General features: G+C 35.0%; 1 protein-coding gene across 1 annotated transcript in view; it reads right to left on the bottom strand.

The window, feature by feature from the left end:
* Positions 1-20,292, bottom strand: part of HBS1L (HBS1 like translational GTPase) — a 52,607-nt gene that overhangs the window by 14,650 nt on the left and 17,665 nt on the right. The window contains exons 5-8 of the mRNA XM_087718429.1: positions 4,629-4,737; positions 1,938-2,197; positions 1,658-1,823; positions 329-446 (exon numbers count right to left, since the gene is read on the bottom strand). Coding sequence (XP_087574555.1) covers positions 329-446; positions 1,658-1,823; positions 1,938-2,197; positions 4,629-4,737 — 653 coding nt within the window. The remainder of the gene's footprint in view (positions 1-328; positions 447-1,657; positions 1,824-1,937; positions 2,198-4,628; positions 4,738-20,292) is intronic.

Raw genomic sequence — 20,292 nt, 5'->3', positions numbered from 1 at the left:
TATTTCTTGGGTACAGGTTAATCGTACAAAGTCTAGATACATCTAAAATGCTTTTGCCTTTTCTTATTGTTGCCTTATCATAAAGATAGGCTTACTTAAATCACTTCAAATGAAACACAACATTTCTCATTTTGTTGATAGAGTTATAATGTGCAAAAATAACATTACCTAGTATTGGGTAAGAATAATTTATTTCCTCTGATTGTTACAATATAATTTGCATCCATGTTGTAGTATGTACAATATGGGAAATCAAACTGCCAGTGAATAATACAATTCAATCTAAAAGTGCTTTATGTATGACAGATGATACTAGGAAAGGCTTTACCTGGGCAGCTCCTGTGATCATATTTGGAATGAAGTCTTTATGGCCAGGAGCATCCATTAGTGTAATAATTTTTGTTTTTGTCTCAAATTTCGTCATACCTACATCCATTGTCACTCCCCTGCAAATAATGACAAGGCATACGATGGATCCTTTATAATATTTAAAATCAATCTGTATATCCTATCTTCTTTTTCTATATATAACTTTTATTATAGATTTTCATAGAAATAAAATGAAATGATATAAAGTAAGATTAAAAGAAAGAAAAAATATGAAAAATATGAAAAGTAAGAAAGTAAGAAAATATAAAGAAGCAAATTCCAATCTTAGTATCTCGCCTTCTTCTTTAAAGTTACATGTCAACACACTGCTTCCCATATTCAGTTTTTTTAAATCTATAAATCACCAGTTCATTTTTTCCCATTTTCAGCAAAAAGTCTGTAAGAGGTTTCTAGTCTTTCATATATTCATATCTTCTTGAACAACTAGTGTCAACAATATCCCACACATTGTGAGAATTAAAACAGGAGAGTAAATAAAAAATAAAAATATTATTGAAGTAATAGTAGGGCTTTCAACCATCATATTTAAAATCAAAATTACATGATATAGCTATGTTAAGAAAGTTGGTCCAATAAGTGATTATGGTTAGGGGTAAGAGCATATGATATCATAAAACCAATTATAATTGTGATATGAATAAATATTCATTAATCTACCATTTTAGCCTACATGCTACATTATATGAACAAGTTACCACTACCCAAGGGAGTTTTGACCCATGTATCACTTTCCGCAATTCATTTCTAATTCTGCAATGGAGATTCAAATATTTCTAGAGGTAATCTGGTACCAATAGCCAAATAATAATATTTTTCTAATTGTTTCTGGATCTACTCTGGGATCCCTTAGTAAAATAAAATTTCCTGGAGGCATAAATACTACCTTAAAATTATGTATAGTGAGTTTCTTGTAAAAACCATAGCTTTATATCAGAATTAGACAGTTTAATCATATATGATTGAATATATATATACACATACATACATACATACATACATTCATACACACATACACACATATATATACATATATACACATGTGTGTATATATATGTGTATGTGTGTATGTATGTATATACACACACATATATATATATATATATATATATATATATATATACACACACACACACATATACATACATACATGCATACATACATACATATATATTTTCTGAGTACACAGTACACAGAAACCTCAAAAACAACTTTGCTGTTACAACTGCTACCACAGCCAATTTTCATGTAAAAGGTTAGTTTTTCTCACCTTTCTCTCTCTTCCCCTGTTTCATCTAAAACCCAGGCATAAGCAAATGAAGCTTTTCCAGCTTTCTTTGATTCTTGCTCGTATTTGTGCATTGTTCGCTTGTTCACATTACCCAGAAGATACAACAAATGACCCATTAAAGTACTTTTTCCTGCATCAACATGTCCTAAAAAGAAACACCACATTATCACTGATTAATTTATTTTAGAAGACATTCTACGCCTGTAACTGAAAAGAGGAACTACATATATTTTTCATTTTTGCACCAAAATAAATATACCTATTACTACAAGGTTAAGCAAATGTTTTCCTCCTTGTCTCTTCTCCAACTCAGCTTTTATATCTAATTGTTGTTTTGATTTTGCAGACTTTTTCACAGGAGTTGGTACCACTGATGAGTCTTCTGATGCTTGAATGGTCTGGGAGGGAAAAGTTGATTTAGGTAGTATCTCAGCTATCCCCATATTTCCAATGGTATCTCCAGCAGAGAATCCTTTTTGTGGTATAAATGTATTATGTCCATTCTCTTCTACATTTGCACTACAAAAAGCAGAGAATGAATGTGAGAATGCACATTTCAAAAGACTACAGATCAAAATAAAATGATCTATATATTTATTTACAATCTCAGATGGAAGAAAAAACAATGACAGTGAATTAACCACTGTGTAAATATTTGGTAAGTTGTTCTATATATAGAATTATGGTGAAAAAGTGTATTACTCTATTGCTTTTCTAAGCTTCAAATAAGAGGCAGAATTATGTGGGCGTTTTTCCCCTTGCCGCTACAAAAAGCATTCAGATAGCATACAAAATTATTCTAACCATACTAAATTATTATTTGATAAACGTCTTCCTCCATTTACCCACTAAGTTTCTTGTCTTGATATGCAGTCTTAGGAAAGATGAACAGCATGTCATGCATTAATTATGTTGCTGTAATGAGTTATATACAGCTGCTTCTGAAGGGACAAGCCTTATGGGGACAGCCCACATGGAGTTCTCATTCATCTCAACCAGATATTTCTTATATTCCAAGGTGTGGAGCAAGGAGCAATTCTAAAATGTATTATTGTTTCAAACTTGAAATAATACTATATGTTATTTCAGTATATATGGTGGGGCACTTTAGAAAATATGTGTGCTATAGTGGAATTACAATAGCATACTTATAGTTGTTGTAAATACTAATTATAAGTAGAAATATAAAAAACTCATATCATGCTTTAAAGCTAAAAATCTGCCTCTTTGGGAAATTAAGTTTTACTTTTGTCTTACATTGTCATTAAAGTCCCTTAATCCAGCTTTTAAATTTAGAAAATAATAAAATATATTCAGGATCTCTTCATCTTAACCTCTATGGCACAAAATATCTGTGTTAAATTAGTCTGGTTGTATATTCTGGTTTAAAAATGTGAATTTTAAATACATATAGAATAACTAAGCTTCATTTAGTCTTGTATTTTTTCCAAGAATGTAGGAGACCAACACAGAAGGCAAGTTTCAAGCAGGGGAAAATGTGCAGCTGTGTTGCAGCTTCAATTAACTAGTCAAAATATGAAATGGTCTGCTTTTTGTGAAGCAGGAACCCAATGATATTCAGACCTATAGTATGAATTAGCAGTTGGTGGCATATTGTTCACATTTGATGCATTAAGAAATCCTGGAGCTTTTTTCCTTTATTTTCATTTTTTTATTCTGGAACAAATTAATGTTTCTATCCGGTTGTTTCTCTCAGTGAGGCCTTTAAAATACAGTTTTCCTTCCTTCTATACTACTTGCTGGTATCGAATATAAGGAGATTTTTGTTGGTGTATGAATTAGAACTTTCTCTTCACTAAACATTTTGTCTTTCTCTCATGATAAGCTTTAATTTAAAGTTACATTTAACTATAATATGTAACTCTCTACTTTGCTATCCAAATAGTAAAAACTGGATTATGTGCAGAACAGAACTCAATAGAGCAGGCAGATTGTGGACAGGCCATGTCCAGTCTAAGCCAAGATTGGTCTGAAAGGAAGAGGTGGTAAGATAGTGAAGCCAACAAGTAAGGTGTGGTTGAACAGAAGCACAGCAGAAGCAATGGCAGCATAAAATTAAAAGGAAGAAGGGGGGGGGAAGAGTAAGAACAAAAGAGATAAGAAAAGCAAATGCACATACCACAAAGAGGAGAGAAAAAAGGGGTGAGGTGCACCAGCCCTGCCCTATTCATTCCATTAAACTCTTTCATGTTCATTTTAACTAACATTTAGAACGACTTAAATGTTCCAGGATTCTGTTCAACTACACTATAACCTTGCCTGAAACTGTTCAGCTGAACTTCAAGCCACAATATGTTTCTTCCATGCCAAGAACAATATACATTTTCTCCATTTGTAAACACACCGCCACTAGAGACTCAGAATGCACAGGTTATCTATCAAATTCTTAAACAACGTACTACATGTAGATGAAATAGTCATCTACAAGAAAATAGGACATAATAAATAAGATGTAGTAAAGTAGATACTGGTCCATCAGTTAAAAGGAACATATATTGCACTGAAAAGAGAACATATATTATACAATGTGGTATAGAACATGGACATCTGAAGAATGACCCAAATCTCTTCCCTCTCTTTTCTGAATTGATTGCATTTCACATAAATTAAAAGAATTTAATTTACAATGCTCTAATCTGAATTCACCTCAGAATAAACTGGCAATCTAAGGAAAGTTATTTTAAAATGACATTGTTCTTCTACGTAAAATATGCAGTGAAAGTTTTTTTTTTTAAATTCACAAATGCAAGATGTCTTTTATGTCAACTTAAACAAATGAAACAAGAAGCTATGCTATTTATATATGCATATAAGCATATATAATAATAAATCTTTATCAAAAAGCAGAACAAAACAAAAGTCATTAGAGGTTCACTATTCGAAAAAAAAGAGCTAGCAGAAATGTATTTTGAGGGGAATAAGGGTTTACCTTGGGACTTCAAAGCCAGTAGCTTGCTTCTTTCCAGATATGGTCATTTTGGTAACTTTTGGCACAATGTCAGAATCTGTTCTGATAGCTTGAGAATCTCTCACTTTTCCTAGCAGAATGAGAAAAAAATAAAACCATAACAATAGAGCAAACTGAGTAGATATCTAGATTGGCCTGCACAATAGATTGAAAACAGATAATACAAAATAGCTTCTTAGAAATTTAGAACAAGAAAAATATATTAGGGTGGACATATTAGATTCTGAGTACATGCTTTCTAATTTGAGATCTTACAAAGATCTACAGAATCCTAGGTCTTGTATGAAATTGGGTAAGTAATGGTGAAATCAATTATCATGCTAATCTGTCTCCACTATGACTTTTCTCTTTCTCTCCTTATTATACAACCCTTTCTACCAGTTCCTTATAGAGATTCTGCTTGGAGGATCTGATCCATAAACAGGAATTAGGTATCAAAAATGTGTGTGTGTGTGTGTGTGTGTGTGCGTGCGTGCTGGTCTTGTTGTATTCGGGTCTTTTCCCGTGTAAGATTGAGATTGTCTTGGCAATGTCTCAGCGAGGTATATATATAGCATTTTTTAATGCAGTGTATGAATAACAGGGTATGTCAGTTACACAAAGACTAGAATAAAAAAAACCTTTGTAAATATTAACACATGAACTCATAACAGTAACTATAATATGATAACACTTTTATTAAATATAATTGTAATAGTATAACCAAATAATTTAAACTGGTTTTTTTTAATAACTTGGCCTATTTACATTTTATAAATTATCATACTTATAGTTGAAAACTATCTGTATTTTAATACAGACATTCATAGTCTTTTTTCCTCTAATTCCTACCCATTGTCTCTAGTCACTCATAGAAACTGGAACAATATATTTCAGATAATTGCATTGTCTTGCTTCTCCCTTTGACTCAATATTGTCCAAAATAGATTGTTTAGGTCAGCGGTGTCAAAGTCGATATCATTGAGGGCCGGATCAAGGTTGTATTTTACCTGGGGGGAGGGGATGTGGCTGGGGTGGATGTGGCCAGCTGGACGTCACTTGTGTCAGGGGCGCCTATAGTGGCCCGAGCGCTCTGTCAGCGAAAACGGGCTCCAGAGCTGTGTTTTCAGCTGGGATGGCCTCCTGAAATCCTTTGCCAGAGAAAACAGAGCTCAGGATGGCTGCATGCAGCCCTCACAAGCTCCGTTTTCAACTGTGATAGCCTCCTGCAACCTTCTGCCAGCAAAAATGAAGCTCCATTTTCACTGGCAGAGGAACCATGAGCCAGTCCTTTGCTGTTTCCATGGTGGCCCCACGGACCGGATCTAAGCACACCATGGGCCAGATTTGGCCCCTGGTCCTTGAGTTTGATACCCCTGGTTTAGATCATATACACCCCTTTAAATCATATTAATATTGTATTAGTTTTTTTGAAGACTTTTGTTCTTGTTTATTTCCTTTGTAATAAACTACATCTTACATGCCTACTATTGATCATGTTGACATTTATTCTTGTTTTGATTATAATTTTTGAAATGCAAATACCATGATAGATATTAGTATAAGGGGAAGAACAATCTTGTTCAAGTCAATTGGAAATGGACAATTTCTAGTGGAAATATACTGAAATATAGTTTCTAGTTGTAATATACTGATGTTAAATAGTTAGCTCAGAATGGGAATGCAGGTCTGTACAACTTCCAGATTATTTCAGCCTATATATTTTTCCAGTTTAAAAAACAAATCCCTAAATTCTGAGGTTTTGGAAATAATGTTCAAAACAAATATTTAACAAATTTGTGAAATTTATTCTAGGCACAGAATGTGGATCTCCTTAATTCAATTTATGTTTGCCATTATAATTGCTTCTACGTGGAGGAAAGTTTGCAGTGGGATACCTCAAGGTTCTGTCTTGGGCTCAGTCTTCTTCAACATCTTTATAAATGACCTACGTAAGGTAATTGAAGGAACACTCTTGGAAATGACCCAAGCTAGGGGGAATTGATAACATTTTGGAAGATAAGACTCAAGATTCATAAGGATTTTGACAGACTTGGGCTGCAGTTCAGGGTGAGAAAAGTAGGGTCCTGCATACACACAGGAAAATCCAAATGCACAGGTACATTATATAGGCAGTACTTGGTTCAACAATAGCATCTGCGAGAGGGATTTAAGTGTCCTGCTGGACCACCACTCATCAAAGTATGAGATAGCAGTGTGCTGCAGCTGCCAAAAAAGTCAACGCAGTCATAGGCTATATGGACAGAAGGAGAGAATCAAGATCATGGGAATTGATAGTACCACTCTATACTGCACTGGAAAGGCCACACTTGGAATACCATGTCCAGTTCTGGTCACCAAATATAAAAAAGATGCTGAGGGTCTAGAAAGAGTGTAGAGGAAAGCAACAAAATGATAAGGGTTCTGCAGGTTAAATCATACATGAACAGCTAAGGGAACCAGAAATGTTTAGCTTAACACAGAGAAGGCTTTACGGGTGACATGAAAGCTGTCTTCCAATACTTGAAGGGCTGTGCCAGGGAAGAAGGGGTTAATTTATTCTCCATAGAACCTGAGGGCATGACAAGAAGCAAAGGGTAGAAGCTCGATTCAGCATGGAAATGAGGCATTTCCTGACAGTGAGAACAATTAGTCAATGGAATAGCTTGCCTCCATGAAATGTGGGTGTTCCATCACTGGAGGTTTTCAAGAAAAGAGTGGACAACCACATGTCTGGGATAGCATAAGGACTGCTACCTTGAGCAAAGAGTTGGACCAGAAAACTTCCAAAGTCTCTCCCAGCCCTATGACTCTAATTCTAAGAATGTTTTTAAATTATTATTGTCCATCCACATTTTTTTCATTTTCCTATTTAACGTCTGCTGATGTAGATTATACCTTATTGCAGAATTACAAAAGAGTTAGCATTGCACAAGTTGCATCAACAAAGAGGGATCCTTCCCACCTATTTACCTCTACTTCTAAATCATGTTTGCTAACAGTGAACTGAGCTCAGAATCAATGTATCTGCCTAGAAAAGACTTAAGTCAGCATTATACTAACCACTCAAAAATGTTCAGCTCTTTGCAAATCATTTCTAAATAACTTTCCAAGCAAGAATGAGTTATTTAGAAAAAGGTTATTTCCTAAACAGAAAGGGGGTTTCCAAGTAAAAGCCCTGTTTGCTTTCAATTACTGTTACTTTACAAAGCTCATATATTGTTTTATATTGTTTGTTTAAAATGAGCAGTTCTGATCCTTCAATGGTAACAACTCTATAGTAACTATCCAGGCAATCACCTGGCAGCAATTAACAGCTAAAAAGACTAAAAGTCCTCTGGGACTGATAACAGACAAGAGGACATCTTCACATTTTATATGAGCTCTAAATAGCAAACATTTAAAATATTGTTAAATGATTTAAAATAGAACTGATCTTCCAGTTTAGCATAAATGTCAAAAAAAAATCTTAACAGGAAATATCCCATGGAGCAGGCCCAAGAATAATACAAATCATTCTAGAAATTACTTTAAATGTTTCCACTTTGTCAATAAATGTACTAACTGGAAAACACTCCTTAAAAGATACAAAAAAGCATTTACTACAAAACATAGAAGAGATAACACTGTCCTGCTCACAGGAATAAAAAAAGAGGAACAGCAATGACCTAAAATGGCATGTTCATAGACTCATAGAGGTAGATATCAACTAGTCTGATCAAATGTAAACCACTGTTAAAAGTATTTTGGATTGATTACTATTTAACATCTGTTTGAAGACTTCAAATGCAGTGAAAAATACCACTACTTGAGGCAAATTAATCCACTGGTTAACTGCTTTTACCATCAGGAAATTCATCATACAGTTTCTTTAGCAATTACAGGGGAAAAAATGGAATAATATGTACAGGTTTGTGACCATAAATATGTATTATAATAAATACTAAATACTAGGTAGACCTAATATTTCTCCAAAATCTAAACTGAGAGCTTATATAGTCCACGTTGATGTTCTTCAGTACAATCTCTGTTGAGCACCTGGTTCGTTATGAGTATGTAAAACTGAAAGTATAAGATATAACGAACAGATACTTTTACTACCATTTAATCATGTTTTCAGAAATAACATATTATCTGACACTAAAACTAACATTATGATACCAGAGGATGGTGCTATTGTTTTAAGTTTCATTATCTTACAAGTAAATTATAAAGTTCTAACATAACAACTGTATTTAGTACTTTGTAAAATTAGATTTTAGGTATTTAATAGTAAGTGTTAATAAATAAATACTATTTACTTTATACCTGAGATGGCGAACCTATGGCATGCGTGCCACAGGTGGCACACAGAGCCATATCTGCCGGCACGCAAGTTGTCAGCTCCAGTGCACATGCGCATGCCAGCCAATTGATTTTTGGCATCCTGGAGGGCTGGGTGAGGCCATTTTTGCCTTCCCCAGACTTTAAGAAAGCCTCTGGAGCCTGGGGAGGGTGAAAGCGGCCTCTCTCTCCCTTCCACCCCCCGAGGAAATACCAAGCTCAGCTTAGGCGAGCAGTGCGGCGTGCATGGGGGAGAATGTGTGTGAGGGGTTGTGCACGTATGCACAGGTGGGGGCTCACTTTGTATTATGGGTCCCGGCACACACACATGCTATTGCGTGCATGCATTTTTGGCACCCAGCAACAAAAAGATTAGCCATCACTGTGTTATACTATTAGACTGGATGTGACTTGTCTATACATACAAACGAATACTGTAGTTAAATAGTTTAGACAAATCTGTTTAAAGTAAAATTTACTCAGAATCCACACACCTTAGAAGTATACAAATACAAACAGATGATCAATTGCACCTACTGAAATATGAAATAGCAAAATAACTGTTTAATTAAAAAAAAAAACATCCAGAGGGGGCATGCATTACTGTAGTTGGGAATGAATAGCAATAGCAATAGCAATAGCAGTTAGACTTATATATCGCTTCATAGGGCTTTTAGCCCTCTCTAAGCGGTTTACAGAGTCAGCATATTGCCCCCAACAACAATCCGGGTCCTCATTTTACCCACCTCAGAAGGATGGAAGGCTGAGTCAACCCTGAGCAGGTGAGATTTGAACAGCCGAACTGCAGAACTGCAGTCAGCTGAAGTAGCAATAGCAATAGCAATAGCAGTTAGACTTATATACCGCTTCATAGGGATTTCAGCCCTCTCTAAGCGGTTTACAGAGTCAGCATATCGCCCCCACAGTCTGGGTCCTCATTTCACCCACCTCGGAAGGATGGAAGGCTGAGTCAACCCTGCAAGTAACCTGCAGTGCTGCATTTAACCACTGCGTCACCTCAGCTCATGAAGAAATGAGCCAGGGGTTTGAACTGTTCAAATAAAAAAATACTTTTAGCAGTAGCAAATCCTAGAAGGTAATACTTCCATTTTGGCAAATATATTATGGATACGAAACTTCATATCCTTTCTTCTACCAAACCAGAGGTTGGTTTCTACCGGTTCAGCTGAACCAGTTAACTTGGTGGCTTGGGTCGCTGGAACTGGCAGCGACTCAGGCCTGCCACGCCACCGAACCGGTTCTCTCGGATCTTGTTTTTGCCTTCTGCACATGCATAGAGCAATTTTTGTTGCATTCTACATGCGTACACAGCGCGCATCAAGCACTCGCGGGGGTAGCAGATCCCTGAGCAAACTGGCAATAGCGGCAGCCGGAACCCACCCATATACCAAACATGACACAAGTGATAAACTTTTCTCAAGATCAATAAACACATACATAGGCAAATCACAGAAGTACCCTTTAGAAAAGTCAACATTATGTAAAGTAAATTGCAGTAAGCCAGAAATTAAAGGTTGCCACCTTTATATATAAAAAAGGAAATCTAACTAAATGTAACTTAAACTAATATTATTCAATATATCACTTTTTTCAGCATATTATTTCTGTTCTTGCTTCCAGTATAACCATATGAACAGGATTATTAGACCTGGTTGTCAAAATAAAAAATTATCACTGAGTGATAGAAAAGAGATCAAGGAGATACTAATTCTTGATTGCCGTTTTATCAATTGTCTGGATTTTTGCACCCCAGATCTGGTAATCCTATTTTTGAGAATCTCAAAAAGTTCCATCCAACGACAAATTTCTTCATCTTCTCCTTTCAGCTCATTCATTCTGTTATATTCATTTTGTAATCACAACCTTATTCATTATCAAATCATTCAGAAAAGGCCCAATGTAAAAGATGGCTTCCAGGCCTGACATATTCCAATGTATTTCTATTATATTGACATTAATTTTGTTAATTCAAATGACATTCATTCATTATTTCTGACTCTGTTTCTTTACTGCACAAATTACTGGGATAATTCATTTCCACTGCATTCATTTAGATTTTTCCTAACATTTGTATCTCTCACTTCATAAAACAAAGTGGGTGGTAGCATGATCCAAGTGATTTTTGCTTCTCCCAAAAACATACACTCTTTGCAAATGACAACATACTACCATAGCCAACATTTTAGCAATGTTTATTAATCCTAAAATTTCTTTCTCCATGTTCACATCTTTAGAAAGTATTTTAGCAAATATAATTCATGTACCTGCTCTAGATTTTTGCAATGCACAGGTATAATATTCACTCACTTTCTTTTTCAACCATGGCTACCTTGATCTTTTAAAGCATTATCAGATCTAAACGGTTGCATCATATAATCTAATATTTGCTACAAATGATTTAAAATCTCAGTCAAAAACAGAGCATCACTTGCATACAAAGGAATTCACATCTCAAACTAACATATTTCTAATGTAGTACAGTTGTTTATTATATGTTTGCAGAAATATATAAAACAGCCAAAGAAACATCACATGTTGTTGTTTTATTTGTTATTAGGTGTTGAAACATTTGCTAAGCATTCTACTTGTTTCCATTGACTGGACATCCATCCATTCAGCATGCTCAACAATCAATCTTCAATTCCACATATTGCAAAATATTCAACATCTAAAACATTCAAAAATTCAAGCTTCTTCATTTTCTTATATATTTTTCCTAATTCAAATAAAATCCATTAACTTTTCATATATTCATGCATTTCTCAATGAATTTCTAAGAGCAAAACTGGCCTATAGACCAGTTTCTAGCGTGAAAAAGCACTCTATTTCTCTAATTTTGCTCATTAGTGCAACACTCAAACACTTTCACAGAAACAGAATTTTTTTTCCAGATACATTTTAAAAACATGGGTTGTATATGGGTTTTGCAATCAACTTGGTTACATTTCCCTCTATTTCACAGCACACTTCCAATTGTCAGCACTAATACACTTCTCACACAGAAGTTAAACAAGTTACAGAGCTACTCCATAGGTAAAAATCATCCAATATTTCTCCAGTTACACTGTATACATTTGCTATCATATTATTTTCAACAATATGATTCAACATAATTTCCTTTTCTTTTGACACATTAATATTAAAATATATATTTCAATATCCTTCATTGTATCATTCTATTTAGTTGTAAATTGTTTATTTTTTTAACTGGGTACATAAATAATATTTACAAGCAGACAAAGATTGTACAGTTACTGCTCAGTGTAGCTTTAATTTGAAACTACCATAGAAAACATTAAGTTGCATTTAGGTACATTAACTTTTTTTAACAATATAAGAATTTAAATCTCTGAGCTAAGTACTAAATTCTATATTAATTGTTTAAAACACAGAGAGGAAAAAAAGTGAGGAAAATCTGTGGTTCATAGACTGATTGCCTGCCAGTCAGTATTGACTCTAGCTTTTTTCAAGAGGCAACTGGACTTCCTGTTTTTTCTTTGAAGACGTTTCACTTCTCATCCTTGTCTCGATAATGGAAAATGGAAGGATTTAAATTCAAATCCTTCCATTCCCCGCCATCCAGTCAGAGCTGAAAAAGCATCTTGGATGAGAAGCAAAATGTCTTCAAAGAAAAATCAGAAAGTATAGTTGCCTCTTGGGACAAGCATGACTTGGATGACTGAAAAGCTCCATAGATATTGACTCCTTGACTTATGAATGTAATTGAGCCCCACAAATAACAGTCAGAAGTTGTGATGATCATTAAACAGTTCACTATGTGACCGAGACCAATTTTACAACTTTTTGCAGCAATCATTAAGTAAACACTGCAGTCATTAAGCATGCCTATTTTCACCAAGTGGACATTTTTCCCCCGGAAACCAGAAATAAATGTCAAAAACTGGCAAAACATGCCAAAAATTGCAGTCACAAGACACTGAGATGCTGCAAATGGCTGTAAATGCTAGCCAGTTGCCAAGCACCTAAAACACAATTAGGAGACTGCTATAGTGTGGTGATGTCACCATCAAAACTTCAAAAATGAGTCATAAGTAGCTCTGGGGAATTCTATCATAACTTCAAGCAGCCAATAAGCAAACAGTCATTGACAAGGACTATTTGTAGAATGCCTGTTTAATACCTTGAAGATGTTTTTGGCAAGATTTCAAAAGTAGTATTCCCATTGTGGTTATTATAAACAACAAGAACAAATGTTTGATTCCTTAGCTTCTTTTGCACTTAAAAGCCATACTCTAGATATTTAAATTTGCCTTGTTGTGTAACATGTAAGAAAGGCATTCTTGCTCAAATGTTGTTGGTTTTTTGTAAATGTATGCCATTAATTTTTCCATTACTGCATATTTTTCAAGTTTAAATTGTCATTATCTTTGACAACTTACCTCTTTCCCAATTTATCTTTGCGGACATAAACATACAAATCTTTGAAATAGTTCTTCCATCATTCACTCACTTTAGTTTCATTGCAAAGCATGTTATCATTTTTATCTTTAAGTTTTACTCATTCTGTTTGAGTCCATTGATGCAATGGAAGAAGACAATAAGATCACATCTGGACAAAGTTTTAATTTGTTGTTTAATTGAGTTGTATTATTTTTAATGATATATTAAATATTTGGTGCATTTATGCAGCTATTATAGTTTATTATTATTCTACTTTGATATTTTGTTCCATTTTTGTTGCATTATAATAATAAAGAAAAAAATTAAAACCTGGCCACTTTTATGGCACTTTTTCAGAGAAATTACTAAACCTCAGCTCTCTTTTATTCTTGACTCAAAGCTTTTTTCTATACTCACTTCTGTACACCTTCTGTACTGTCTAGTTCTATCCATTCATGCCGCCTAAAATGCTATGGGTCTCCTGGAGTCAATAAATTAGTAAATAGACTAAATTATATTAAATTAGCTCAGATTGCCTTCATTTAGGACATTGTTCATCCCCCCAATTGTTTTAAATTCACTCTTCACTGGAGCACAGCAGCAAGTATGACCAGCCTATGCCTAGTAACTATTCAGCAATATAGATAATACAATTTATCCATACCATCCATATCATCCATCTTAGATCTTTCATCATAATTGAATATATTCATTTTCAAACATAATTCCAATGTAGAAGATTAAATCACTATCTTCCAGATTTATCATTTTCCCTTCATTTAGTTTTGCAAATGCACAATGTTTTATTTTTTGAATTCATATGATAAATTCATGTTTTTTATTATGTGTTCCATTTCTAATCTTCCATGTACTATGGTCATTATCAGATATGCTTATAGATGCTGATCTTTCCTGCTTTCAGATTTTTGGTCAAAATCTCCACTGAAGCCGTATAACACTTAGTTTTAGCCATTCCACATGCAGCATTCAGTACTAATGTTAAGGACACAATGCCAGTGTGGGAAAGCTAGTTTTGACTCATGGTTCTTTGTGCAAAGGCATGTTGGTTTGATTTTTATTTGTATGTCATAGTGCCAGTAATAGTGCTAAGTTAATAGAACATTTAAAAATACTGAATAAATGTTTCCACTATCTACTATCTAAACATGTTAGTTATAGAAACAAATACTTGAACTCTAAATCCAAAATTGTGAACACTGACATAAATCTAATTTGCAAAAAACAACAACAACAACAACAACAAAAAACAACCCACCTAGTTGCATTGCCCCTCCCAGATCCGGGTATGGCAGGCCTATGTTCACAATGGTTCTTGTCCTTTCTGAAGGGAAGATTTCAATCAATAATAAGTTGGAGCAGTCATATTTGTTGTTCTTTTGATGATAATTTTCAATGCTTTTGCTTCTGTTATTTAACATTATTGCTATATTTGGGGGGGGGGGTCATTCACCAGCATGGTCTTAGATACTATGGAATATGCAGAGAGCCAACTATACATTTTGATCCAGGATGAATAGACAGTTTGGGAGAAGTCCTATCCTGGTGCCTGGAGGCTGCTAGAGTCTAGATGGGAAAGTAGAAGCACAGATCTAATTCCAGCAAAACTAAGTGGCTTTGGTGCAGAAACCTAATTACAGGGATATTCCATCTTTGTTGTGGACGGGACTACACTTTTCATGTAGAAGTGGCTCATAAGCTGGGAATGCTTTTGGATTCACAGGTCTTGCTTAAAGAACTGAGGTTCCTGACAGCTAGAAGAGGGAACCACACGGTCAGTTATACTGAACTTGACACTAACAGGGATGAAATGGATAAAGAAGTGAAGGTTATAGGAACGTTCGGAGGGAGTAACCATATTACACAAGGATTCACCATAATTCAGGCAAGAGTAATCAAACGAAGAATAGGGTTCTAGATTTTAAGAGAGCTGAATTCAACAAATTAAGAGAAAGAATAGGAAAGATTCCTTGGATGGAAATCCTAGAGGGAAATAACAGTTCAAGATGTTTAGGAGACTCTGAAAAACAAGATAATAAAGAGAAATAAAAACAAGAAATATCTGAAAAGACCAGTGTCATTGCACAAAAAGTTCACTTGACAAGCTGAAGGACAAAAAGGACAAACATGATAAAATGTTACAAGAGGTGCTTGTAACTAGAGCAGAATACCAACAAATAGCCCAAATTTACAAGAATGGAGTCAGAAAGGCTAAAGCTCAGAATGAGCTAAGACTTGCAACAAATGCCAAACAGAAGGACGGCAGAAGTACTAAATTCCTTTTTGGTATCTGTCTTTACAGAAAAGGAAAAAATAGCCCTATCTGTCAAAAGTTGTACTCTGAGAGACAGAAGAGGAATGTAGGTCAAAAATAAATAAGGAATTGCTTAGAGAACATCTAGTTGCTCTGAACAAGTTCAAGTCTCCTGGATCAAATGGTTTAAATCCCAGGTTACTGAAGGAGTTGGCAGACATAATCTCTGAACCACTGAGTGAAAACTTTGAAAGCTCCTAGAAAAGCTGCCCACGGCCTGGAAAAGAACTGAGATGGTTCTAAACTTTTAAAAAATGCTGCGCATATAGTATATTTAGATGGCAATAAGGCATTTAATAAAGTAGACCACAGCCTACTTCTGGGAAAGATAGAATAATGGGGGATAAACAGTACCACTCCCAGATGGATTTACAGTTGGCTGACCAACTGAACTCAGTGGATGGTAGTTAATGGAACTGCATTTACAAGGAAGAAAGTAGGCAATGGGCTTACTCAAGGTTCTGTCTTGGACCAACTGCTTTTCATTATCTTCATAAATGACCTAGATGAGGGGATAGAAGGGGAACTCATAAAAGTTGTGGATGACACAAAAGTGGGATGAATTCCTAACACTTTAGAAGATAGACTCAAGATTCAGAAGGATCTTGACATATTTGAGTATTGAGCTCTATCCAACAAGTTGCAGTTCAGTGTCGAGAAAAACAAGGTCCTGCATTTAGGCAGGAAAACCAGATGCACTGATACAGGATAGGCAGTACACAGCCCAACAGTAGTACTATGAGAGGAATTTAGATGTCCTGGTGGACCACCACTCAAGTATGAGTCAGCAGTCTGCTGCATTACCAAAAAAAAAAGCCAATGCAGTCCTGGGCTGCATGTACAGAGGGCTAAGTATCAAGATCAAGGGAAGTGTTAGTACTGTTCTATACCACACTGGTGAGGCCACGTTTGGAAAAGAGTGCCCAGTTATGATCACCATAGTATTTTAAAAAATGCTGAGGCCCTAGAAAGAGTACAAAGAAGATGTATGACTGTTTTTCACATTTACAACTATTGCAGCATCCTCATGGTCATATAATCAAAATTCAGATATTTGGCAACTGGCTCATACTTATGCCAGTTGCAGTGTCCCATGATCATGTTCACCTTTTGCAACTTTTTAACAAGAAAAGTCAATGTGAAAGCAAGATTCACTTAACAACTGTGGCAAGAAAGGTTGTAAAATGGAGGAAAATTCACTTAGCAAATGTCTCTCAGCAACAGAAATTTTGGGTTGTAAGCTCAATTGAGGTTGTAAATTGAGGACTACCCGTATATATGTTTGCCTGAAAAAAGAGAAGACTGAAAGGAGACACAGTAGTGGTCTTCTAATACTTTAGGTTTGCCACAGGGAAGAGGTTTTGATTTATTCTCCATACCATCTGGGGATAGGACAAGCTCATCAGAGGAAAATTTAACTTGGAATGGAGAAAATTCCTGTCAGTGAGAACTACTAAAGAGTGGAACAGGTTGCCTCTTGAAATTATGGGTGCTCCTTTGCTGGAGGTTTTCAAGAAAATAAACCATTTGTCCTAGATATTATAAGGACTTCTGCCTTGGGTAGGAGGTTAGACTAGAAGACCTCCAAGGTATCTTTCAACCCTAGTATTCTATGATTTTAAGATTGTGTAACTGCGAGGATTCATTATATTTCATTCTAAATGGCGTATCTTTGAAGATCATCCAGAATCTTCAACTATACAGAATTAAGATGCTAAAGTGATGCAGTTCCAAAATCTTTCCAATTAATATGCTGCTTTGAATGCTGCATATTTTGTTCACCAGCTTCTGGGTGCAATTCAAGGTTATCATTCTTAAAGCTCTTAATGGCTCAGGACCTGGGCATCTTCAGAACACCTGCCCCTAGTGATATTTGTATGTTCAATATCTGCTCCAAATCCATTCTATAAGAGACTGGCATCCACATAGACCAAGGAGTTGAGGTTTTTTTTTTTTTTCTATTTGCAGGTCTCCTCTTTAGAACAATTTACCTCTAAACTTCACACTAACCTCAACACAGTTGAGTTTTAGGAAAGCCATAAAACGTGGTTTTTAAAGAGAATGAAGGTAAAGAAACTAATATGAGTTGGAACCTTCATCATGGGCTGAGTTTGTTTATTGATATTTGATATCATAGTTTTTTTTTGTAATTTTATGTTTCTGATCATTGTTCTTTTGTTATATGCTTTTACATTTTTAGTCTTTAAGAAGAAAATATAAATTGCTTAGACCCAACTTGGAGCAGCATATAAACTTCAGTAAGTAAATATATGTATTAATAAAGCAAATATTCTGAATATCTTCGGCATTTGTTTAAAAAAGTTACATATGACAAATTGCAAAGCTGTTTCCAGAGCTGTTAAAAGAAATATAGAAAGCTATCAATGCTTACCTGGAGTGAAATGGTAATAATCTAGGATGGATATAAAACCTTATAAAACTAAGTTTTCCATCTAATCTTATTATAGAAATATGAGTTAAACTCACAAGATTGTTGTTATGTGTCTGTGGGATTCCCTTATCAGATAGATATTTTTCTGCAATGGGACTTCCAAATACTAAAACAAACCTTAGATGGAATAACCATTAAAAATAAATTTTGTTTCAGTTAAATTATCTTACTTTGAACCTACTGGTTTTTTTTAAAGATGTAAATTATTGGTTGATATACCTATCAAATAAATCCACTATCACTTTTCTAAGCAATATTCTTCCAAAACACTGTATGCTGGCTTTAACACTGCAAACCAACATCTTAGGGAAATTATCTTGGACTGTCATTTTTTCCACTGTAGGTGTATATAAACTGAATTTCATTTTTAAAAAACGTTTCTCACTGCTTCTGACATAAGCCACTTCCTTTCAGAAGCCCACACACAGCTGTATCAGACATTCTGTGACTTGCAAATGTCCCAAGAGACACTTTTGCACAGGCATTCTGTTTAGTGCTCCACATTTTATTGCTCTGAATAATGAAAAAATGAATAAACTATTTCAATATTTACATATTTTTAATTACATTATTTTGAATGAGGACTTTTTATTTGCAACTATTTTTGTGATCCATAAGACAGAAAAAGATTTCTGAATACTAAGAGTTAACACCGCTTGTTCAGGCTAAGTAGAAGCTGTAATTTCTCTTAATCTTACACTAATAAGAAATAATAAAATAATCCACTGCAAGGCAATTCAAATTCTTCACCCAAAAGTTATGTAAAGATTTACATAACTTCTCTTACTCTGAATTATTATTATTTTGCATAGTCAGGTTTTGCTAATCATATTAGTATATATCTCAGAAATCTAAACCTAACGTTCAATTATATTTTCAATTCCTACAGTTTCAATAGATTTTGTGCACACCTTTTCAAGCTTACTGCTGTACTCATTTAGTTAGTTTGCCGAGAAATGTAGGACATATACAATTGTAAGCAGAATGTTGATAATTGTATATGAACATAACAATATAAGAGTTGTATGCCTGTCCATCTTATGTAACATAATCCAAGAACAACTCATAACAGTAATAAAAGAATAAAAACAAATAAAGCATAAAACAACAAAAACAGAATATCCCTGGTACTCAAATCTAGCACATATGAATATATATATTTATAGATGTTCCCCAGAAATCTGCAAGCAGTTGTAGTTTGTGCAGGGGGTTTTCTCTACATTTAACCACATAAATAATGGAGGTTTAAAAGATGGGACAAGACAGATTGCTTGAGTACACTGTTAAGAAAGCATATCTGTTCTCCAAATGTGTATGAAATATATTTTTAAATATTATGAATGTAACTATTAAAGGCACATGGGCATTTAGTTTAGGATTAGAAATACACTTTCATATATCATGTTCAAATTTCCATTAAGCTTTTAGGCATGTTAGTCCTACTACAAGTATATTATTTAACTTTGTAAAAGAAGGGAATTAAAATGTTATTCAGAATTAAATATTAGGATTTCCCACCATTATCCCTGATTCAAAGAAAAACATAGTGAGGATATATTTGAAATATAAACAGAAAGAAAAACATCTCTTCAGAAGTTTCTTCTTTTCTGAGTGTATGAATATCTTTCTGAATGTCAGGAACATCTTTGCAATGTGTCTGTGTTTTTCTGCTTTTTGTACATTCAAATCCTATATACGTTTCCTCCTCAAAAAACATACGTTTCCATGAAAATAAGACAGGGTCTTATTTTCTTTTTACTCACAAAATATGGCTTGGGCCTTATTATGAGGGGTTTATTGTTTTGGGGTTGCCGGGCAGCTGCTCTTTTGAGAACGGGCTCCCAAAGAACCGGGCACAGCCTCATGGGTGAATGGCTGTGTTGTGCTGTCGCAGCAGCGCAACACAACAGCCATGAAGCGACCACGCTCACGAGCAGCCACACGGCAAACCCTCTTTCCAGCTGGGTACAGCGCCATTCACTGACCTAGGGGTATTGCCAAGCCACGTGAGCGCCTGTTCGCCGCCGCCTCCCAGCCTTACCATGCCCAGCCCAGCTCTCCCTGCAGAGCCAGGGCACCTCCACTGCCGACGCCACCGCCATCCCAGCATGGCTTTT

The sequence above is a fragment of the Thamnophis sirtalis genome, unplaced genomic scaffold (assembly GCF_051295495.1).
Source record: "Thamnophis sirtalis isolate CommonGarterSnake01/CBP01778 unplaced genomic scaffold, rThaSir2_p1.2 scaffold_6, whole genome shotgun sequence".
NCBI classification, from domain to species: Eukaryota; Metazoa; Chordata; class Lepidosauria; order Squamata; family Natricidae; genus Thamnophis; species Thamnophis sirtalis.
The sequence above is the reverse complement of the archived record's forward strand: the minus strand, read 5'-3'. Positions and strand labels throughout refer to the sequence as shown.